The sequence below is a fragment of the Vulpes lagopus genome, chromosome 8 (genome assembly GCF_018345385.1).
Source record: "Vulpes lagopus strain Blue_001 chromosome 8, ASM1834538v1, whole genome shotgun sequence".
In the NCBI taxonomy this organism is placed as follows: Eukaryota; Metazoa; Chordata; class Mammalia; order Carnivora; family Canidae; genus Vulpes; species Vulpes lagopus.
Window position 1 is genome coordinate 31,311,195 of NC_054831.1, and position 18,142 is coordinate 31,329,336.

The window sequence follows — 18,142 nt, forward strand, 5'->3', positions numbered from 1 at the left end:
ACTGGGCTCAGTGCTGGGCTGGATCTCACCACCCTGAGATCAAGACCCTGAGATCATCACCTGAGCCAGAACTCACTACCTGAGTCAGATGCTAACTGACTGTGCCCCCTGGGCACCTCACTTTAACAAATTTTCCAAATTGTTCCTTTAAACTTTGCCTGCTTCACGCATGACACAAAATTTTAAAGGAAGAAAACATGTACAAGAAGCTATAAGAATAGAAATTCTAAGGAACAATGTGAAGATTGGCATGAATATTTTGGTGGTACAGGTTTAGGGGAATGAGGGACAGAAAATAGTAAGGAAATTGTTGACAAAAGGAAGTAAACCACTTCCTGAATTCAAGCCAATTTTCAGAAAAGTGAGTTGAAGTATAGCATGATCAGTACACGTGATGATAATTATGCTTTTAAAAACATAAATAAACACATTTTATTTGGGAGCAAGAAAGAGAGAAGGTGAGGTACTAGCTACAGAAAAAAGGAAATGTTATGATGGGATAATTTCTACTCATTATTAAATCATAGAATATAGGCTTCTATTCGAGTATACATGTGAATTAGGGTGAATAAATTGAGAAGGACCCACTTCTTCTGCTCAGTATTATAATGAAAAATTGAACCTGGGTCATGAGTCTCTAGTGAATTCAAGCACATGTCCATGTGTGTGTGTGTCTAAGCTGATCTATTTAAATGCATTAGAAAAGTCAGCCTTTATCTTTAGATTTGATCAGAAAAAGTCTCAAAATTGATAAATAATCTTTGATATATAAAGACAGGTTACCAAGAAAGATGATGGAATTTCATTTCCTGAAGATGGTTAGATAGAGTGATGGATATTTATCTACTCTCTTTAATAGTTGGGTCAGGTAAAGTTTGCTTAGAAGCAAAAAGACCACTTGAAAGCTTAAACTTTTAGAATGATAATGAAATTTGACAAGAGAAAGTATTTTTCAATAGAAAGGAAGAAATCCTATTATATTTTCCTCATGTAGGTTAAATTTTTCTTTGTACTTGAGTCAAAAAATATTAGAGGCATCTAGTTTTCAGTCATGTTTTCACTGAAGCTTAACAGTATTGAGCAAGAGGACCTTCTGAGGCTTGATATGGGTGACCTTCATCACATTTGAGGGTCCTAGGGCAACTTGGGGCCAGCCATGTGTGTTTCTCTGGGCAGACTAATATTTTACCTCCTTTCAAACTTATGTTCTTTAAAAATCTATCCAGTATGGGGTGCCTGGGTAGCTCAGTCGGTTAAGAGCCTTGCCGTTGGCTCCGGTGGTGATCTCAGGGTCCTGGGATAGGCTCCAACTCCCTCTACCTCTGCCCCCGCCCCCCCAAAACTCATGCTCTCCTTCTCTCTCTCAAATTAATAAATTAGATCTTTAAAAAATAAATAAATAAATAAAAATCTGTCTAGTATTTACTAAGAGGAGAGACAGCACTATATGGTGAAGTGGGCAGTGAAGAGGCATACAGACTAGAACGAATGGAGGTGGAAAATCTCAATGGCTCTTCTGTCCTCAGAAAACCAGCAATGGCTCCAGTCTCCCATATCTTTCTCAACAGCACCAAAGCTCTAGAGGGCCTTTTGGAGATGAATTTCTTTGGTCAATGCCCAGGGTACCTTCTTTTCATGTGCTTCTGGGTGACAGTTGGCTAGTGTTTCTCAAATAGTTGTCCCAGCATCCCATGCATTAGGATCACCTGATTCTTTAACCCCTGCTACACCTACTAAGTGAGAACCTTTAGGAACGAGGCTAAGTTGTCTGCATTTCTGACTAGCTTTGTAGGTGATTCTGACTGTGCTACACCTCAAGAGCCACTCCCTGAAGGCCAGGTTAGAATTAGAGTCAGCTTAGAGCACTCCAGCCTTCCCCAGGTACTCTGCTGTCAAACAGTTCCTCAAATATTCAGACCTGTTTCAAAAAGGCTGGAGGAAGATTCAGTTCAGTTACCTCCCACTCATCAGTCTTTCTCCCTAACATCATCCTGATTGAACTGAAATCTTTGGGGAGTGCCTATAAATACTCCATCTGCTCAGATTTTCTGCCAGACAGTGGCGTTTGCACCACCTTCCCACTACCGTAGACCAAAATAACTTCTTTGGGCTTTGCCTGACTCTAACTGATAAATGAGGGTGCTTCAAGACCACTTGGCTCTTCACAAGAGGAATCCATTGCCCTTAGATGTCCTTTATGCAGTTAGGATGGAGATACACTTTTCATGCTGGAAAGAACCTTAGAGATAATCAATCCAATTATGTGAGAAAAGGTGCAGATGTACATAGAATCGGAGACTGGAAACAAATATTATATTGAGTCCCCACTATGTGCCATACATTTTTTCAATGAGTTTTGTCATTATTTTTTTACAGTAAGCTTTCAAAGTAGATAAGTGTATTCATTTGTATAGATAAGGAAGTTAGAAACTCAGAAAATTAAGGAAATTTGCAGTCATTTCACTAACAGGTAGTGGATTCTGAATTGAATCTAGATTCTGATAAAAAAAATATGTACATATATATACATATATATATATATAGAGAGAGAGAGAGTGAGCACGGGCACACACTGCATAGGGTGGGGCACCGGGGCAAGGTGCAAGGGAGGAGCAGAAGAGAGGAGATATTACACAGGCTCCATGCCCAGCGCAGAGCCCTACTTGGGGCTCGATCTCACGACTCTGAGATCATGACCTGAGCTGAAATCAAGGACACTTAATCGATTGAGCTACCCAGGTACCCCTCTAATAAAAGTAATATTAACCATCATTTATTAAGCACTTACCATGTGTTGAGCATAGTTCCAAGCATTCTATTTTTCTAACTTATGTAAAATCTCCACAAATCCCTGAGGCGGGTAGTCATTTTAGGTCCATTTTACCAGGAAAGTCAGGCACAGAAGACTAGAAACTGGCCTGAAGTTCACCTGGTTAGTAGATGGAGAAGCTTTTGATTCCAGAGCTCTCTCCAGAATTCAGTACTCTCGAGAGACTGAAAGCTAGGAGAGGGATTTACTATTCAGGTAGAAGATAAACAGTCCTGAAAATAAGGTTTGGGAGAAGGGGCAGATTTAAAAAGCACTTCCGATGATCTTTGGATCATTTATCGGTGGGAGGGGGAGCAGAGGGAAAATGAGGGGCTGGAGAGAACTCTGAATTTTCCTGCTTGGTTGGAAAACAAAGTAGATGGTGACCAAGATTTAGAATGAAGACAAACTGGCATTGCATTTATGTTCTGTGTTACATAGCTGGCATTCAGCTTTTTCTGCAGCTTAACTGAGAATAGAATCATGGGTCCTTTTCATCTTCTACATATTGACCAATAGATTATAAGAAAGACTCTCCCTTTTTAAAAATTATTTATTTATTTATTTATTTATTTATTTATTTATTTATTTATTTATTTATTTTAAGAAAGACTCTCAATGGAATTTGGAACATTGCCCGATTTCCTATCTTTGGGGCAGTGAGGTACTAATATATTTGTAGCTTTAGGATGGGAAGATGTATGATTCTATACTTGATTAATTATTTGTTTGAGAACCATTCACTGGTACCCACCATGGTTGGCTGTCTAGGCTACCAAGGTGAAGAAGACAGACCCGGTCCATGTCTTCAGGTTGCTTATATTCAGGTAAGGGAAATAGGCAATAAATAAGGAATCAAAGAATGAGATTCTGAACAGTACTGTGAAGGAGATAAATAAAGTGCTGTGGTAGAGCATGATGGTGTAGAGTCCAAGTGACACGGGTTCATAAAACGGGAAAGATACATGATTTTTATTCCAAGTATGATAGAAAGAAATTGATGTTTTGAAAAGGGGTGTAATATGATCTATCATGCATGTTTTTGTATTTTGCTGTGGGTGTCCCTACATTCAGGGCAAGACTGTGGGGACAGGAATGGAAAGGAGCAGAGAAGCTGGTTAGGAGGGCCAGAAACAAAGAGCCACACTGGCTTGAAAAAAGGTGCAATGGAGATATTTTGGGGATAGCTGGCCGACTTGTTGATGGAGAGGGATGAAGAGAAATCGAAGACAACCCCTAGGTTTCTAGTTTAAACAACTGGGTAAACGGTGCTTGCATTTCCCAGTGTCACTGGAGCTGGGGGCTAGATAAGTTTTGAGGGATGGGATGCCTGGGTGGCTCATCGGTTAAACGTCTGCCTTCGGCTCAGGGTGTGATCCTGGAGTTCCAGGATCAAGTCCCATGTTGGGCTCCCTGCATGGAGCCTGCTTCTCCCTCTGCCTATTTCTCTGCCTCTCTCTCTCTGTCTCCCATGAATAAATAAATAAAATATTTTTTAAAATGTCACTATACTTAAAAAAATGTTTTGAGGGAAAATGATGATCAGACACACGTATGAACATGCATGTCTAAGCATGATACCAAAGCTTACAAAAGAGTGCTCTGGTCTGGGAATTCAAAAGCCTGATTTGTGTCATAAATTTATCACTAGAAGCAATAGCTGCCTTACACCTCATTTTTTTCCCATCTGAAAATGGGAATGATTATATCTATCTTTACTACTTCAGAGGGATGCTTAGAAGATAAATGAGATAACGTAAGTGAAAGTAACTTTGAAGTCTTGGGAGGATGAAACTATATTAAGTGAAGCTATCATTACTGTGTACAGGGTGTGTTTATATTTTTCTTGTATCTCCTCAGAGTCACAGGGGCCCTAAGTATAATATGTTTACATGTTCATGTTCAGTTCCCAGAAATGATAAGATGAACATGCTTCTCTTTCCCCAACTGTTCCTTCCCCTGTAGTATTCTCTTGACAGGGTTTTGCAATTCTGAGTTTCTCAAACTTTTCAAAGACCATGGGAAGGGAGGATTTTGCCCAGTCTAACTCTGCCTGGGTAATTTCTGGCAGGTAATGATAATGAGATCTTTCTTTAATAGAGATGTACAGATTACAAAGAATGAACACATTATTTCATTGACTCTTCCAAGGACACTAAGAAAAGTATTATTTTTTCACCATTTAACAGAAGAGAGATGGCTCAAGAGTTTTTTAGCTAGAGTAATGAAGGCTAATATTTGTGTTCTATAAAATATAGCGAACTAGCACCAGGGACATACAACTGCAGCCATGAGCCAGATAATATTTGTGGGACTGGGGGCGGGGGTGCTCGTGTTGATCACTGTAGTCTTGGGTATGCTGTCTTCAGTTCTCTGATAACGGGTGCGATGATTGATTTTCTTGCCTAGTTTCACAAGCCGCACCATTCCACACATGACCTTCTATACTGTTCTCTCTAAAAACAAACAAAAAAACCCCAAAATAAGAACAAAATAAAACAAAATTGTTCCTTGCTCTTCAGAGTAAATACATGATGAACAGTGTCGTCTTTCCCCTGGGAGCAGATAGAGTACACTTGGTTTTGCCTGAGGCGGTCTGTGAGAAAGGGTACTTGGAATCCATAGGCCCGAGGTTGAATCTTCCTTCAGCATTACTGATTGTGTGACCTGGGGGTGAAATGCACCTATCTGGACTTCGGTTTTAAAGACTGTAAACTGCAGGTACTCATAGTTACCTGTTTGTTGACTGTGATGGTATCCAGCCAGCCCCACTATCATCAGTATAGTCCAGATACAGAAGAAAACAGGCTATGTAGCCACTTTCAGAGTGCTTTGTGGATTATTGTTAAAAATTCTCCACCATGTTCATTCTTTTCCTTGCTTTCTCAGTTCACATGCATGTGTATTTGCTCACTCCTAATGGAAGGGGAAGTGGGCTGTTATTTCTGGTATTCACACAATAGGACTCTCAGCATATTAATCTATTTAAAACAAAGCTAAGGCATGATGAGGTCTGAGACTGCGTAAGGATCGAATTAATGGATGTTTAGATCATACAGCGAAGGATACATAATCATGAACTGCTATCAGGTTTTTCTTAGGTAAGTGATCTCATTGGTCTTGAATAGTTTAGCCGTGGCCTGGGTGGAGACGAGAATAATCCGGCTCCCCTTTGGAACGTCATCCTGTTTGCTGGCCAAGCAGGGATTTCTCACAAGATCTCTCTAGAACCCTTCTTATTTTCGTCTAGTTTCTGCACCCCTTGGAGGAAGGATATTTGGGATAACTTTTTCTAAGTTGATGGTACGTGCAAGTCACATTATGACAACGTTGAGATGATGACAACATTTTAATTTGTGTTCCCCTCTGAATCGAGTCTGAAAAACACATCTCAAAACCTGTGGACATGTTTTTCAAAACTACATTTCAGAGTTTACAGGTGTGCGCCTGGGGCAACCGAAGCAAAGATCACAGCGATGGTTAGGGCTGCTCCCAGGCTCGGAGACAAGAGGCGCCTGTGAGCGGGCCTGGACGGGGCCGGCCGCCCCGGGTCACCTGAGCCGTCCCCAGGAGGCAGGTGTAACAGCAGCCCCGCACACCTGGCGTCCTCGCCTCTGCCCTCCGGGTCTGTCTCTGGGCCTGCTGAGGTCTGTGCCCCGGGCAGGCCGCGTGATGCCGGGGACGGGACGGACAGCTGCCCCGGGGCTGTCCCCCTTGACTCCCACACAGGGGAGCCTCTCTCGGGCCTCGGGGGCACCGCACCCCACGCTCGCTCCGCCAGGCGTCTCCACAGGGCCGGGCGGACAGCGGCCAAGGAGGCGAGCCCCGTTCCGGCCCCGGCCCTCCGCTCGCGCCCCTCCCGCCCCGGGCACCCCCGGGCACCCCCGGGCACCCCCGGGCAGGAGGAGGACGTGGGCCCCGCCCGGAGGCGGCTCCCTCTTCACTCCCCGCCCACTCCCAACGCTCCCCCTCCCCGCGGCTTCACGGTCCAGGCCAGCTTCCCTCAGGAGCGGCCACCTCCCCCGCTCCCGGGGACCCCGCTTCCTGGGCTCGCGGCTTCCGCAGCGCCCCCTCCGGCCGCCACCCCTAGTGCCCGGGGCGGGCGGGGCAGGGACCTGGGCGGGGAGGAGGGCGCGCCCGCGGGGGGTACGGGCTGGGGAGGCGCGGTGGTGGGGGTCGCCCTCCCCCCCGTGCCCGGGGCGGGGCGCGGTGGTGCCGGGTCGCCCCCTAGTGCCCGGGGCGGGGCGCGGTGGTGCGGGGTCGCCCCCTAGTGCCCGGGGCGGGGCGCGGTGGTGCCGGGTCGCCCCCTAGTGCCCGGGGCGGGGCGCGGTGGTGCGGGGTCGCCCCCTAGTGCCCGGGGCGGGCGGGGCAGGGACCTGGGCGGGGAGGAGGGCGCGCCCGCGTGGGGGTACGGGGTGGGGAGGCGCGGTGGTGGGGGGTCGCCCCCTCCTGCCCGGGGGCGGGGCGCGGTGGTTTGGAGTCGCCCCTCCTGCCCGGGGCGGGGCGCAGTGGTGCGGGGTCGCCCCCTCGGGCCCGGGGCGGGGCCGTGGTGCCGGGTCGCCCCCTCCTGCCCGGGGCGGGGCGCGGTGGTGCCGGGGCGGGGCGCGGTGGTGCGGGGTCGCCCCCTCCTGCCCGGGGGCGGGGCGCGGTGGTGCGGGGTCGCCCCCCCGTGCCCGGGGGCGGGGCGCAGTGGTGGGGGGTCGCCCCCTCCTGCCCGGGGCGGGGCGCAGTGGTGGGGGGTCGCCCCCTCCTGCCCGGGGCGGGGCGCAGTGGTGGGGGGTCGCCCCCTCCTGCCCGGGGGCGGGGCGCGGGGGTGCGGGGTCGCCCCCTCCTGCCCGGGGCGGGGCGCGGTGGTGCCGGGGCGGGGCGCGGTGGTGCGGGGTCGCCCCCTCCTGCCCGGGGGCGGGGCGCAGTGGTGGGGGGTCGCCCCCTCCTGCCCGGGGCGGGGCGCAGTGGTGGGGGGTCGCCCCCTCCTGCCCGGGGCGGGGCGCAGTGGTGGGGGGTCGCCCCCTCCTGCCCGGGGCGGGCGGGGCAGGGACCTGGGCGGGGAGGAGGGCGCGCCCGCCCCGCAGTTCCCGGAGGTGCCCCGCCCGCCCCGGGGGGAGGCGCTGTGGTGCGGGGCCGCCCCCTCCCGCCCCGGGCGCCCGCCGCGGCTCGGCCTCTTCCTCCTCCTCCTCCTCCCCCGCCCTCCCGGCTGGGAAAGTGGGAGGTGGCGGCGGCGTGCGCGCGTGAGGGGGGCGGCGGAGAGGAGTCTCCGGGCGCCGCCGCGTCAGAGACCCTGCGAGCGGCGGGCGCGGCGGGGCCGCCCGTGCCTCGGTCTCCGCCGCCGCTGCGGGGCCGCGAACAAAGAGGAGGAGCCGCGGCGCGAGGTAGGGCGCGGGGCGCGGGGCGCGGCGCGGGCGGACCCCGGCGGCCGCCGAGGGGTGGTCGGGGCGCCCCTCCCCTCCCCTCCCCTCCCCTCCGTCCCCCGCCCGGCCCCGCGGCCGCGGCCTCGCTGCTCGCTGCCTCTGAGCCCGGCGGGAGCGCCCCGGGCCCGGGGCCGCGGACTCCCCGGGGCTCCCGCCTGCTCTCCGCGGCGGCACTTCGGGGGCCGCCCTCTGTCCGCAGCTCGAGGCTGGGGTGTGTGTGAGTCCTTGGGAACTTCAGCAGGCGTTCGGGGGCATTTCGTGCCCGGCCCGACCCGGAGCGCGGTGGGGACCCCGCTCCCCTCCCGCTCCCGCTCGGCCCGGGGCCCCCTGCTCGTCGCCGGCACCTGGCCCTGGGGTGTGTCCGCGGGCCTGGGCCACCTGTACCTGCTGGCGGCGCGCGGGGGCGCGGCCGGGGCTCCCCGACCCGGCGGGAGCAGCTGTCGGTGCCTCCGCCAGAACCTCCTTCCCTCCTCTCCCAGGCGCTCCCGCTGACACTTGCTTCGGCGGCAGGGGCGAGCGGCGCGGGCACTGGCCTCAGTGCTTTTCCCTGGATGGCCCCATTTTCATAGGATGCTCCCATTTTTCAGCCCAGCGTTCCATTGTCGAATTCTTTGGGCGACGATTTTGCCAGATTTTCTGAATGGGATTAGGACAAGCTGCTCAGAAATATGTTTCGGAGTTTGTCAACCCCTGCTCTGAAGGGTGCTTTCCTATTTCAGCTGCTCTCAGACAGACCTTTAGCGGTGTCCTCTCCAATGGTCAACCTTCGGCTCGTTTTGCTGGGGCAAGATGAAACAGTTCTATTTTTAAGAGCAGCGAAGAAACATGTGTATTTAATATTGGGATCATTTACCACAAGTGATCACGCGAGGCATGGTTTCTTAAACACTGAAGTGGCCTAAAGATTGGGAGGTTTGTTGGGTTTAAAAGTAATTTCAGGTAGAGGAAACTTTCCGTTGCTTCTGTTCAGCTTCTCATACGTATTGGAGACTTTATTAAGGCAGCCAGTATCACTTTGAGAGCTGAAGAAATTATGTTCTTTATTGCATTTCATAAATCCCGTTTTACTGCAGGAATTCTGTATAGTACCTGTTAGCTGTTTCTGCACAGTGAACTCCTAGATACCTTTAGGGATTAATTTTGAATTGTTTAAAAAGCACATTTTGTTTTTAATTGTTGACTTTGGAGTTCAGGAACCACATTCCAAAGCAAAGCTGCACTATTCAGAGGAAGCACTTTTGTGTACTCTTTGGTTCTTGGCTCCTCTGTGAACCTTCTCCCCAAATAACAGTACTAATTTTTTTTTTTTTGTCTTCTCTCTCCCCCCCTCCCCCATCACTCCAGAGCAAAGTCTGAAATGGATGTTACATGAGTCACTTTAAGGGATGCACGGAACTATGAACATTTTTGAAGCTTTTTTCTCAGTAAACTAGATAAAGATGGATGAATCTGCCTTGTTGGATCTTCTGGAGTGTCCTGTTTGTCTAGAGCGGCTTGATGCTTCTGCAAAGGTCTTGCCATGCCAACATACGTTTTGCAAACGATGTTTGCTGGGGATTGTAGGTTCCCGAAATGAACTCAGATGTCCTGAGTGTAGGACTCTTGTTGGCTCGGGTGTTGAGGAGCTTCCAAGTAACATCCTGCTGGTCAGACTTCTGGATGGCATCAAGCAGAGGCCTTGGAAACCTGGCCCTTGTGGGGGCAGTGGGATGAACTGCACAAATGCATTAAGGGCTCAGAGCAGCACTGTGGCTAATTGTAGCTCAAAAGATTTGCAGAGCTCCCAGGGAGGACAGCAGCCACGGGTGCAAGCCTGGAGTCCCCCGGTGAGGGTGAGTAGCCTGCAGAAGCAGTTTGGTGAATAAAGGTGGTGACAACTGCATTTTTTTTTTTTATGCTCCAGCTTTATATTTTCTAAATCACTTCATTGCCAAGGAAGGCACACTTAATGGAGCAGATAGGAAATTATACCTCACGTTTATTTTTTTCCCACTTTTGGAATGAGAATGGATATAAATAACAAAATTTTCATTTTTAAAAATTCTCTCCAGGACACCTTCGTGGCTCCATGGTTGGGTGTCTGCCTTTGGCTCAGTTCATGATCCCAGGGTCCTGGGATTGAGTTCTGCATAGGCTTCCCGGCAGGGAGTCTGCTTCTCCCTCTGCCTGTGTCTCTGCCTCTGTGTGTCTTTCATGAATAGATAAATAATCTTTAAAAAAAAAATAAAAAATAAAAATTCTCTCCAGATAGTTCCTAGTACCTTTTAAGATAAATTTTGAGAAACAGGTAGGCGTTATTCACTGAAATATAAAACAAAGCAGTTTTTTGATGCTCATTTTAAAATGGAAATTTGGTGTGATTTTTTTTCCCTTTTTCATGGAGTTGGGAGAACCATAATTACATATATATGTGTATATGCATAATATATGTTATAAATATGTGTGTGGGTGAATCACAAGTAGGAAATTAGACCTTAATTTTTATGTTGCATTGAGCCATTCTAGTCATTCTCTTGGTTTTATGAATGCACAGCACAGAATTTACTGGTTGGAGGAATTCTTAACAAATCATGGCCACAGGTAGCAGAGTTTCGTTGCTGTAGCAACGAAATGTCATTTAGGACTATGTCACGGAGAATCTAGCTTTATGTTGGGTTTTACAGGGAGTGAAATGAAATGTTTGCATCAGAATGATTTTTCTTGGGTTTTGGGTTTGGGCTGAAATGATTTTAAATGAAGCTATTTGGATAGTTACCACATTTTAAATTTCCTAGAAGGTAAGGTATTCTGAATAAGTCTATATTATGTTGTGGGTGATGGCATCCCAGTAAGACACATTTTTCTCATTTTTATAAAAATAAAAAGTAGTTATGGGCATCAGATAATTAAAACAATTTCATTTTGTTGGAAGAAATGATTTTGATAGTTGGCCTGACTGACAAAATAGGTTTTTAAAGAACAGTTAATTTGGATAAGAATTTTCTTTTCAAATATTCATGGTTAACATCTAAAGCTGACTTCTTTCATTTAGTGTGAGAACAGCCATTGGGATGGCATTAGATAGTATAAATTTACAGATGGCTATTAGAGGGTATACCAATTCCCTTCCTTCTTGAGCTCATCTTTTAAAATAATACAAAATATTTATATCACTAGATGTAAAGTAGGAAAGCATTTTAATTGCTAGGAAACAATTTCTTTATTAGGCTATCAGGCTTCTTTTGATTTGTATTTAATTTTTTTTTTTAAAGACAATGAAAACTTTGGGATAGGGAGATATTCTTTGCATATTTGAAGCCCATGTGTTGTGAAGTTGGTCTTATAGCACTTTTCCTGGATTTCCTTTATTTTATGGAGTTTACTGGTGCATTGATTAGTGTATATGGTCATTATTATTTTAACCTCACAACCAGTGATGAAGTTGGTCCTTTCTGAGACATCTGACCCAGGTCTGCTTAGCTTAGTGAGACAGTAGTTTTGCTTCTCTGGAGAGATTTTGTTTCCTTGTTAATTAGACTAGAGATGATGTAGCTTCTGGCTATGAATGAAGTATCTTAGTTGTTGACACGTTGCCTTACTTGTTGTGAGGAATGCATTGAATGTTTGATTACTGATAAAAAGGAATTTAAAGGGGGGCGCCTGGGTGGCTCAGTGGTTGAGTGTCTGCTTTGGCTCAGGTCTTGATCCCGGGGTCCTGGGATCGAGTTCATGATCCCGGGGTCCTGGGATTGAGTTCTGCATAGGCTTCCTGCAGGGAGTCTGCTTCTCCCCTCTGCCTATGTCTCTTGCCTCTCTTTCTGTGTCTCTCATGAATAAATAAAATCTTAAAAAAAAATAAAATAAAAAGGAAGTTAAGAAAAGGGCTTAATTAAGCATTCAACTTAATGTCCTTTGAATTTGTTTTCTTTCTTACATAGAAATTGACTATGTAATGCTGTAATGTTCATTTATCTCAACTGCTAAACTCTCAAAATTGAGCTCCATTTATCTTGGGTAAATTATTTTGGGATTTTGATGATGTTACTGTTATTTTTCTGTCTTATATGAATTCCTAATTTGCATCATGTTTTTTCTTTAGCGTGAGAAAAATTATTGACCAAGAGGCTGATGAACTTGAGCCTTATAACTTGGATAAAATAGTTGAGGTAAATAAAACAGAAGATGATGTCTGTTACTTTAGGGGATGGGGAGGCACAGATGGTAGAGGACAAAACAAAATTACACAGTAATTTGAGTTCATACAAATGCTGAAATACTTATAAAAAGAGCAGTTTTATTTTTTCTATTCTAAAATAATTTCTCATTGATAGTTACTGGTACCTTTTGCTTTCAAGTATTCAAAACAACCAGAGTAGGATGCCGGGGTGGCTCAGTGGTTGAACATCTCATCTGCCTTTGGCTCAGGGCATGATCCTAGAGCCCCAGAATCGAGTCCCACATTGTGCTCCCTACATGGAACCTGCTTCTCCCTCTGCCTATGTCTCTGCCTCTCTCTCTTTGTGTGTCTCTCATGAATAAATAAATGAAATCTTTAAAAAAACAAAAAACAAACAAATAAAAACAAAAACAAAACAACCAGAGCTGTACAAATAGTCCAAGTACCTGAAAGATAAATATATCTCAGACAATCCTCCTTTTAAAAAAGAAATCTGTAGCATTCAGGCATGTGGAGGTTGTAATGCACTCCTTTGGACACTTTCCTGAGGTGAGTGACCATAATAAATCCCAAACATGCATTCTTCTCTCTTAGATTTTCTGACACAACTAAGTGGTACATGAGCCTGTTTCCACATGTTGCGCAAAGCTGAAAGTGATAACATGTGGAATGTTGCTTCAGTGTATTAGTTATGTTCTATGTTCTATTAGATTGTGACCATGTGGCTTCCTCATGCATTTAGCCGAGGTAGATTGAGTGTTATCAGCAGACACAAACATTTCCAATGTGTGACACAGATCTTCTTCCCAGAATTTTAGTGTTTCCTGCCTAATATGAAGGAGAAAATGAAAAAGTGTTGGATTGGAGTCACTGTGGGAATCCTTCAGGTCTCTACCTCATGTAAAGAATTCCTGTTGGTTTTAGGCCAAAGTTGAGCAGTGGAATGAGCCACAGGGTGAGGGGCATTGCAGATATTTGCTTAAATGGATTAAAAATGCCCACAGAAGATAGATAATATATAAAAAAATATATAAGGGCACCTGAGTGGCTCAGTGATTTAGAGTCTGCCTTTGGCTCAGGGAGTGATCCCCGGGGTCCTGGGATCAAGTCCCACATCGGGTTCCCCATGGGGAGCTCGCTTTTCCCTCTGCCTATGTCTTTGCCTCTCTATCTCTGTGTCTCTCATGAATAAATAAAATTAAAAAAATATATATATGCAAAATTCCATATGGGAGACATGTTTAAGTAATTTCTACAGAATTATGACATAGTAGAATGGTTAAATTTCTGTTTTCTATGAGGGGTTCCATTCGTTCAAGATCTATTCATACCTGTGCACCTATCTGTCTGTCTAGGAATTATTAATGGTTTCACACTGCCTCTATCTCAAAGTGAGTTTATTCAGCAAAAATAGATCCGCATAACCACTGATTTATGCTAATTCACACTTCGTTTATTCTTTCATTTATCTAACAAATGTGTATTGAGCACGTACTGGGTGCCAGGCACTGCTGTAGCTGTTCAGTAGATAATGATGAATAAATGAGATACAAATTCCACTTACGAACTTAGGAGTATGTGTCAACCTTGGGGGAGAGACACACATTAATAACACAGCAATGCAAGTACGTAATTAAACTTGGTAAGTGTTATGACGGAAAGCTAGGGGAGAGGATAGGAGAAAGACCTGTGTTTAGTGTGAAGGTAAATGTGTGTGTGGGAGGTGGTCAAAGGAAGCTTCCGAAGCTTCCTTGATGAAGAGGCATTTGAGCTGAGATCTTAAGGATAAAATGATTTTTATTAGTTGAGAGAAGACTGGGCAGGTGAAGGAGCAGGGGGAAGAGTATTCCAGTGGCTTTGATCTGTTGTGGGACAGGGTATGGATTCTGGGAAGAACCAATGTAAGGGGAATGTGGACTAAGCAAGGGACAGGGATAGTGACCTGAGATGAGGCCTCAAGTGCAGTAATGCACAAGGCATCCAGAGCCACCACAGGCCACAGGAGGTTAAGGGCCAGATGAGCAATATAGCTAGTAAGTGCTCTGCATTTGGGCTTACAGTTATGAGTCATTAGGACTGAGATCATCAGGGCTCCGAATGGAAATGGCAATTTCGTGTCAGAGGACTGAGAGAGAAGGAAGGTAGGGAATTCTAGATTTGGGTGAAATTTCCTTCTGCAAATGTAGAATATGCATTCATTTCTCCATAGCTACACTCACAGCTCCTTTCTCTCCCTTTCCCTATTGCTGACTATTAGAGGCTGAATTGTGTCCTCCTCTACCTTATTCCCCAGATTCATAAGATGAAGTTGTATCCCCTAGTACCTCAGAATGTGACTGTGTTTGGGGAATAGCAACTTTAAAGAGGTGATTAAGGTCAAATGAGGTCATATGGGTGGGCCCTAATCTACAATATGAGTGATATATCTGATATATATATATATATATATATATATATATCATCTATATCAGCCAGTCATATATATATTTTATATATATATATATATTATTTTTTTAGTGAGAGAGAGAAGTGAGAGGGGCAGAGGGAAGATAGGGGAGAAAGTTGAGTCTACAATGAGGCTCCAGGTAGGATGTGGGAAACTAGTGCTATGAATTGCCCCATTGGCCATCTGTAACCTCCATTAACAGGTACCTGTGGAGAATTTTTTTCTGGCTCACTTCTATGCTATGATACATCGTAGAACAGAGGTGGCATTCATGCATGTTTTTGTTGAAAGAGAGTGTACATTATGGGGAAGTAAATAAAAGAAACAACAAATAAGGCAGTGTATAGTGAAGCATCAAGCTATGGGATAAGAAATGGAAAAAGTCTCTGTGGTGAGGTTTGTGTATTGTGGCCCCTGGATTAAGTGTGTGGTCCAAGAATGGAGTGAGTGTGGATTAGGGTGGACTGGACAGGGCAGGGTGTGCTTCCCTTCAGTGGAAGACTCAGTCCAACACTGATGCAGGAATAGATAGATGTCTTTAGTGGTTTGGATGATGGAGACGTTTGGCTGTTTCTGAATGGCTGAGTTAAAATAGAAAATTGTGTTTGTTTTTGCCAAACAATGTTTGTTGGAGAAATTATTGACTTTTATTGATCATTTCATTCCTGACCCCTGCTTTAGTCCTTATGTTCATCTTGTCCTTGACTTGACTTCTATTCCCGTGTCATCCTCAATGGCTAGGGCTCAAGCCTCAGATTTGGGACTGGGACAGAAGGCAGGGATGGAGAGGAGTCTGGGTGCATACTGATGAGTAATTAAAAAAAGAAATGCTTAACGACTCTTTTCTTTATTACACAAAGTATCATGTGACCATTATCATGTAAATCTTGCAACAACCCTCTGGGGTTAAGTACTATTATTATTTAAAAAGTTAAAAAGAATGTGAATTTCAAAATGAGTTCCTAAAAATATTCTGGTGGTAAAAGAATTCAACAATATAGATGTATAATATTATGAAGTGTGCATAGCATTCCACATCTCTTCATATATGTTTGTATGTATGTATATGTATATATATATATTTACGTAAATGGAATTTCACACTCTGTATCTGATGATTTGATAGTTCATTTAATATATCTGGGAAACCTTTTCATGTTTGAGCACATATATCTGTCTCATTAAAAACACACCTCTTTACTGAGGTATCATACACAGAGAAGTGTACCTATTTTAAATGAACAACTCATTTACCATGCTTCATTCTTTTTAAATGACCTGGAATTTTCTCCCTATTTAAAAAAATTAAGGAATACACACTCATAGTAAGAAACTTAATGGTAGAAAAGGATGTAATGGAGAAAAATCAAGGCTTTTAATCTCTCCATTCTTAACCTCTAGGAGTGACTACTGTGAAGAGGTTTTTTGTGTGTCCCCCCCCCCCATTTATAGAAATAAGATCACATTATATATGTTCTTCTGCAATTTGAGGTTTTTTTCTTTTTTCTTTTTAGAAAAAAGGCTTTCCATATCTGCTCTCACTGATGTCTAAGAGGGTGTTCTGTACTATCATTCTCATTTTATGAATGTGGAGAGGATGGCAGAAAGAGGCTGAATAACTTGTTCTGGGTCTCCTAGCTAGAACGTGGTGGAGATGGGCTTTCACCCCAGAGCGTCTGGTCCCAAGAGCTTCTTTCCCTCCTTTCCCACACTCTACTTAAGTGACAGACATTCTTCCAGGGTCCTCATGCTGCTTGTAACAGGGACAGCTTTTAAGTGGAGGTACTTGTGTCATTACTGTCGGTGTATGCATTGTTGTTGTTGTTTAAAGGGACATTGAAGCTCCTTTACAGTGACAGTAGACCAAGAAACCAGATTTTGTTTAGCTTGGCACATGGAAGGAGTGTGGTTTCGAAGAAGAGGTTGTGGCCTCAGTTTCTAATGCTGCCATCAACCAGCTGTTTGGCTTTTCTGGGTTTTGTATCCTCAGCACAGAAGTGCAGAACCTTAGGTCCCTAAGCTCCATGCAGGGGATGGGAGGACAAGAATTGCTGAGTTTGGTTTATCTTGCACTTTTCAGAACCCTTTGTGGTATCTGGCACATAGTATGCATTCAAAAAGAGGTTTGTTGAATGAATGTTTGTTAGTTTTCTGGGGCGGCTATAGCAGAGAACTGTGAACAGGGTGACTTAGAACAACAGAAGTTTATTTTTTCACAGTTCTGGAGGCCAGAGTCTGAAATCAAGGTATTGGTGGAGCCATGCTCTTTCTCACACTTTCAGGGGAGAATCCTTCCTCGCCTCATCCTAGCTTCTGGTGGTTCTGGCAGTCCTTGGCTTGTAGACGCATCACTCCAACCTCTGCCTCTGTCTTCACATTCCTTTCCTGTGTGTCTGTCGAAATTTCCTTCTTCTTATGAGGACACCAGTCGTTGGATTAGGACCTCCCCCACACTAATATAACCTCATCTTAACTTGATTACATCAGCTAGACTATTTCTAAGTAAGGTATTGGGGGTTAGAATTTGAATATGTTATTTTAGGGGACACAATTCAGCCCATAACAGATTGAATGAATGCAGGGATGAATGATTGCGTGACGTGAATTCTATTTTTTTTTTAAGATATTATTTATTCATTCATGAGAGAGACACACACACACACACACACAGAGAGAGAGAGAGAGAGAGAGAGAGAGAGAGACAGAGACACAGGCAGAGGGAGAAGCAGGCTCCATGCAGGGAGCCCGATGTGGGACTCCATCCCTGGCCTCCAGGATTATGCCCTGGGCCGAAGGCAGGCGCTAAACCACTGAGCCACCAAGGGATCCCCCATGACGTGAATTCTAATCACCTTGTAAGGATCCTTAGCTGTGCGTTCCCTCAACAATTTATTTGTACATACCCCCTTTCTTCCTTTTAATAGGTTGCCTAGTGGATAAATGCAAGAATTGATGTGCAAACATTTAGAAAATTATAAAGTCAACATAAATGGATGTATTATTGTTAGTATCATTACTATACAAATTATCAGTCCTCATAGGGAATATAATATCACTTCTACTTGGGTGACAAGAAACAAATAATTGAGAAGAAGTATAAAATTTCACAAAATGAATGTAGAGCTACACAAAATGAGGACATTAGCTCAGTTATTTTGGTCCCTTACCTGCAGGAAACAACCTGATGTATGTTCATTCTCTTCGGCTACCCCTGAGGGTTCTCCCCCCATTTCCCCCACTTGATTACTATTCCCTTGACCCTTATTTCTCCTGGACAAGACTGAAAGAGAGGAAGGGAAGGGGAGATTATTCTATTGTTGCTA

At 45.4% G+C, this 18,142-nt stretch overlaps 1 protein-coding gene across 1 annotated transcript in view; it reads left to right on the forward strand.

Annotated features, from left to right (window-relative positions):
• Window positions 1-7,888: 7,888 nt before the first annotated feature.
• The window catches only part of SH3RF1 (SH3 domain containing ring finger 1), a 187,610-nt gene continuing 177,356 nt past the window's right edge, over window positions 7,889-18,142 (forward strand). The window contains exons 1-2 of the mRNA XM_041766082.1: window positions 7,889-8,178; window positions 9,562-10,049. Of these exons, the coding sequence (XP_041622016.1) occupies window positions 9,657-10,049 (393 nt within the window). The 5' untranslated portion in view covers window positions 7,889-8,178; window positions 9,562-9,656. The remainder of the gene's footprint in view (window positions 8,179-9,561; window positions 10,050-18,142) is intronic.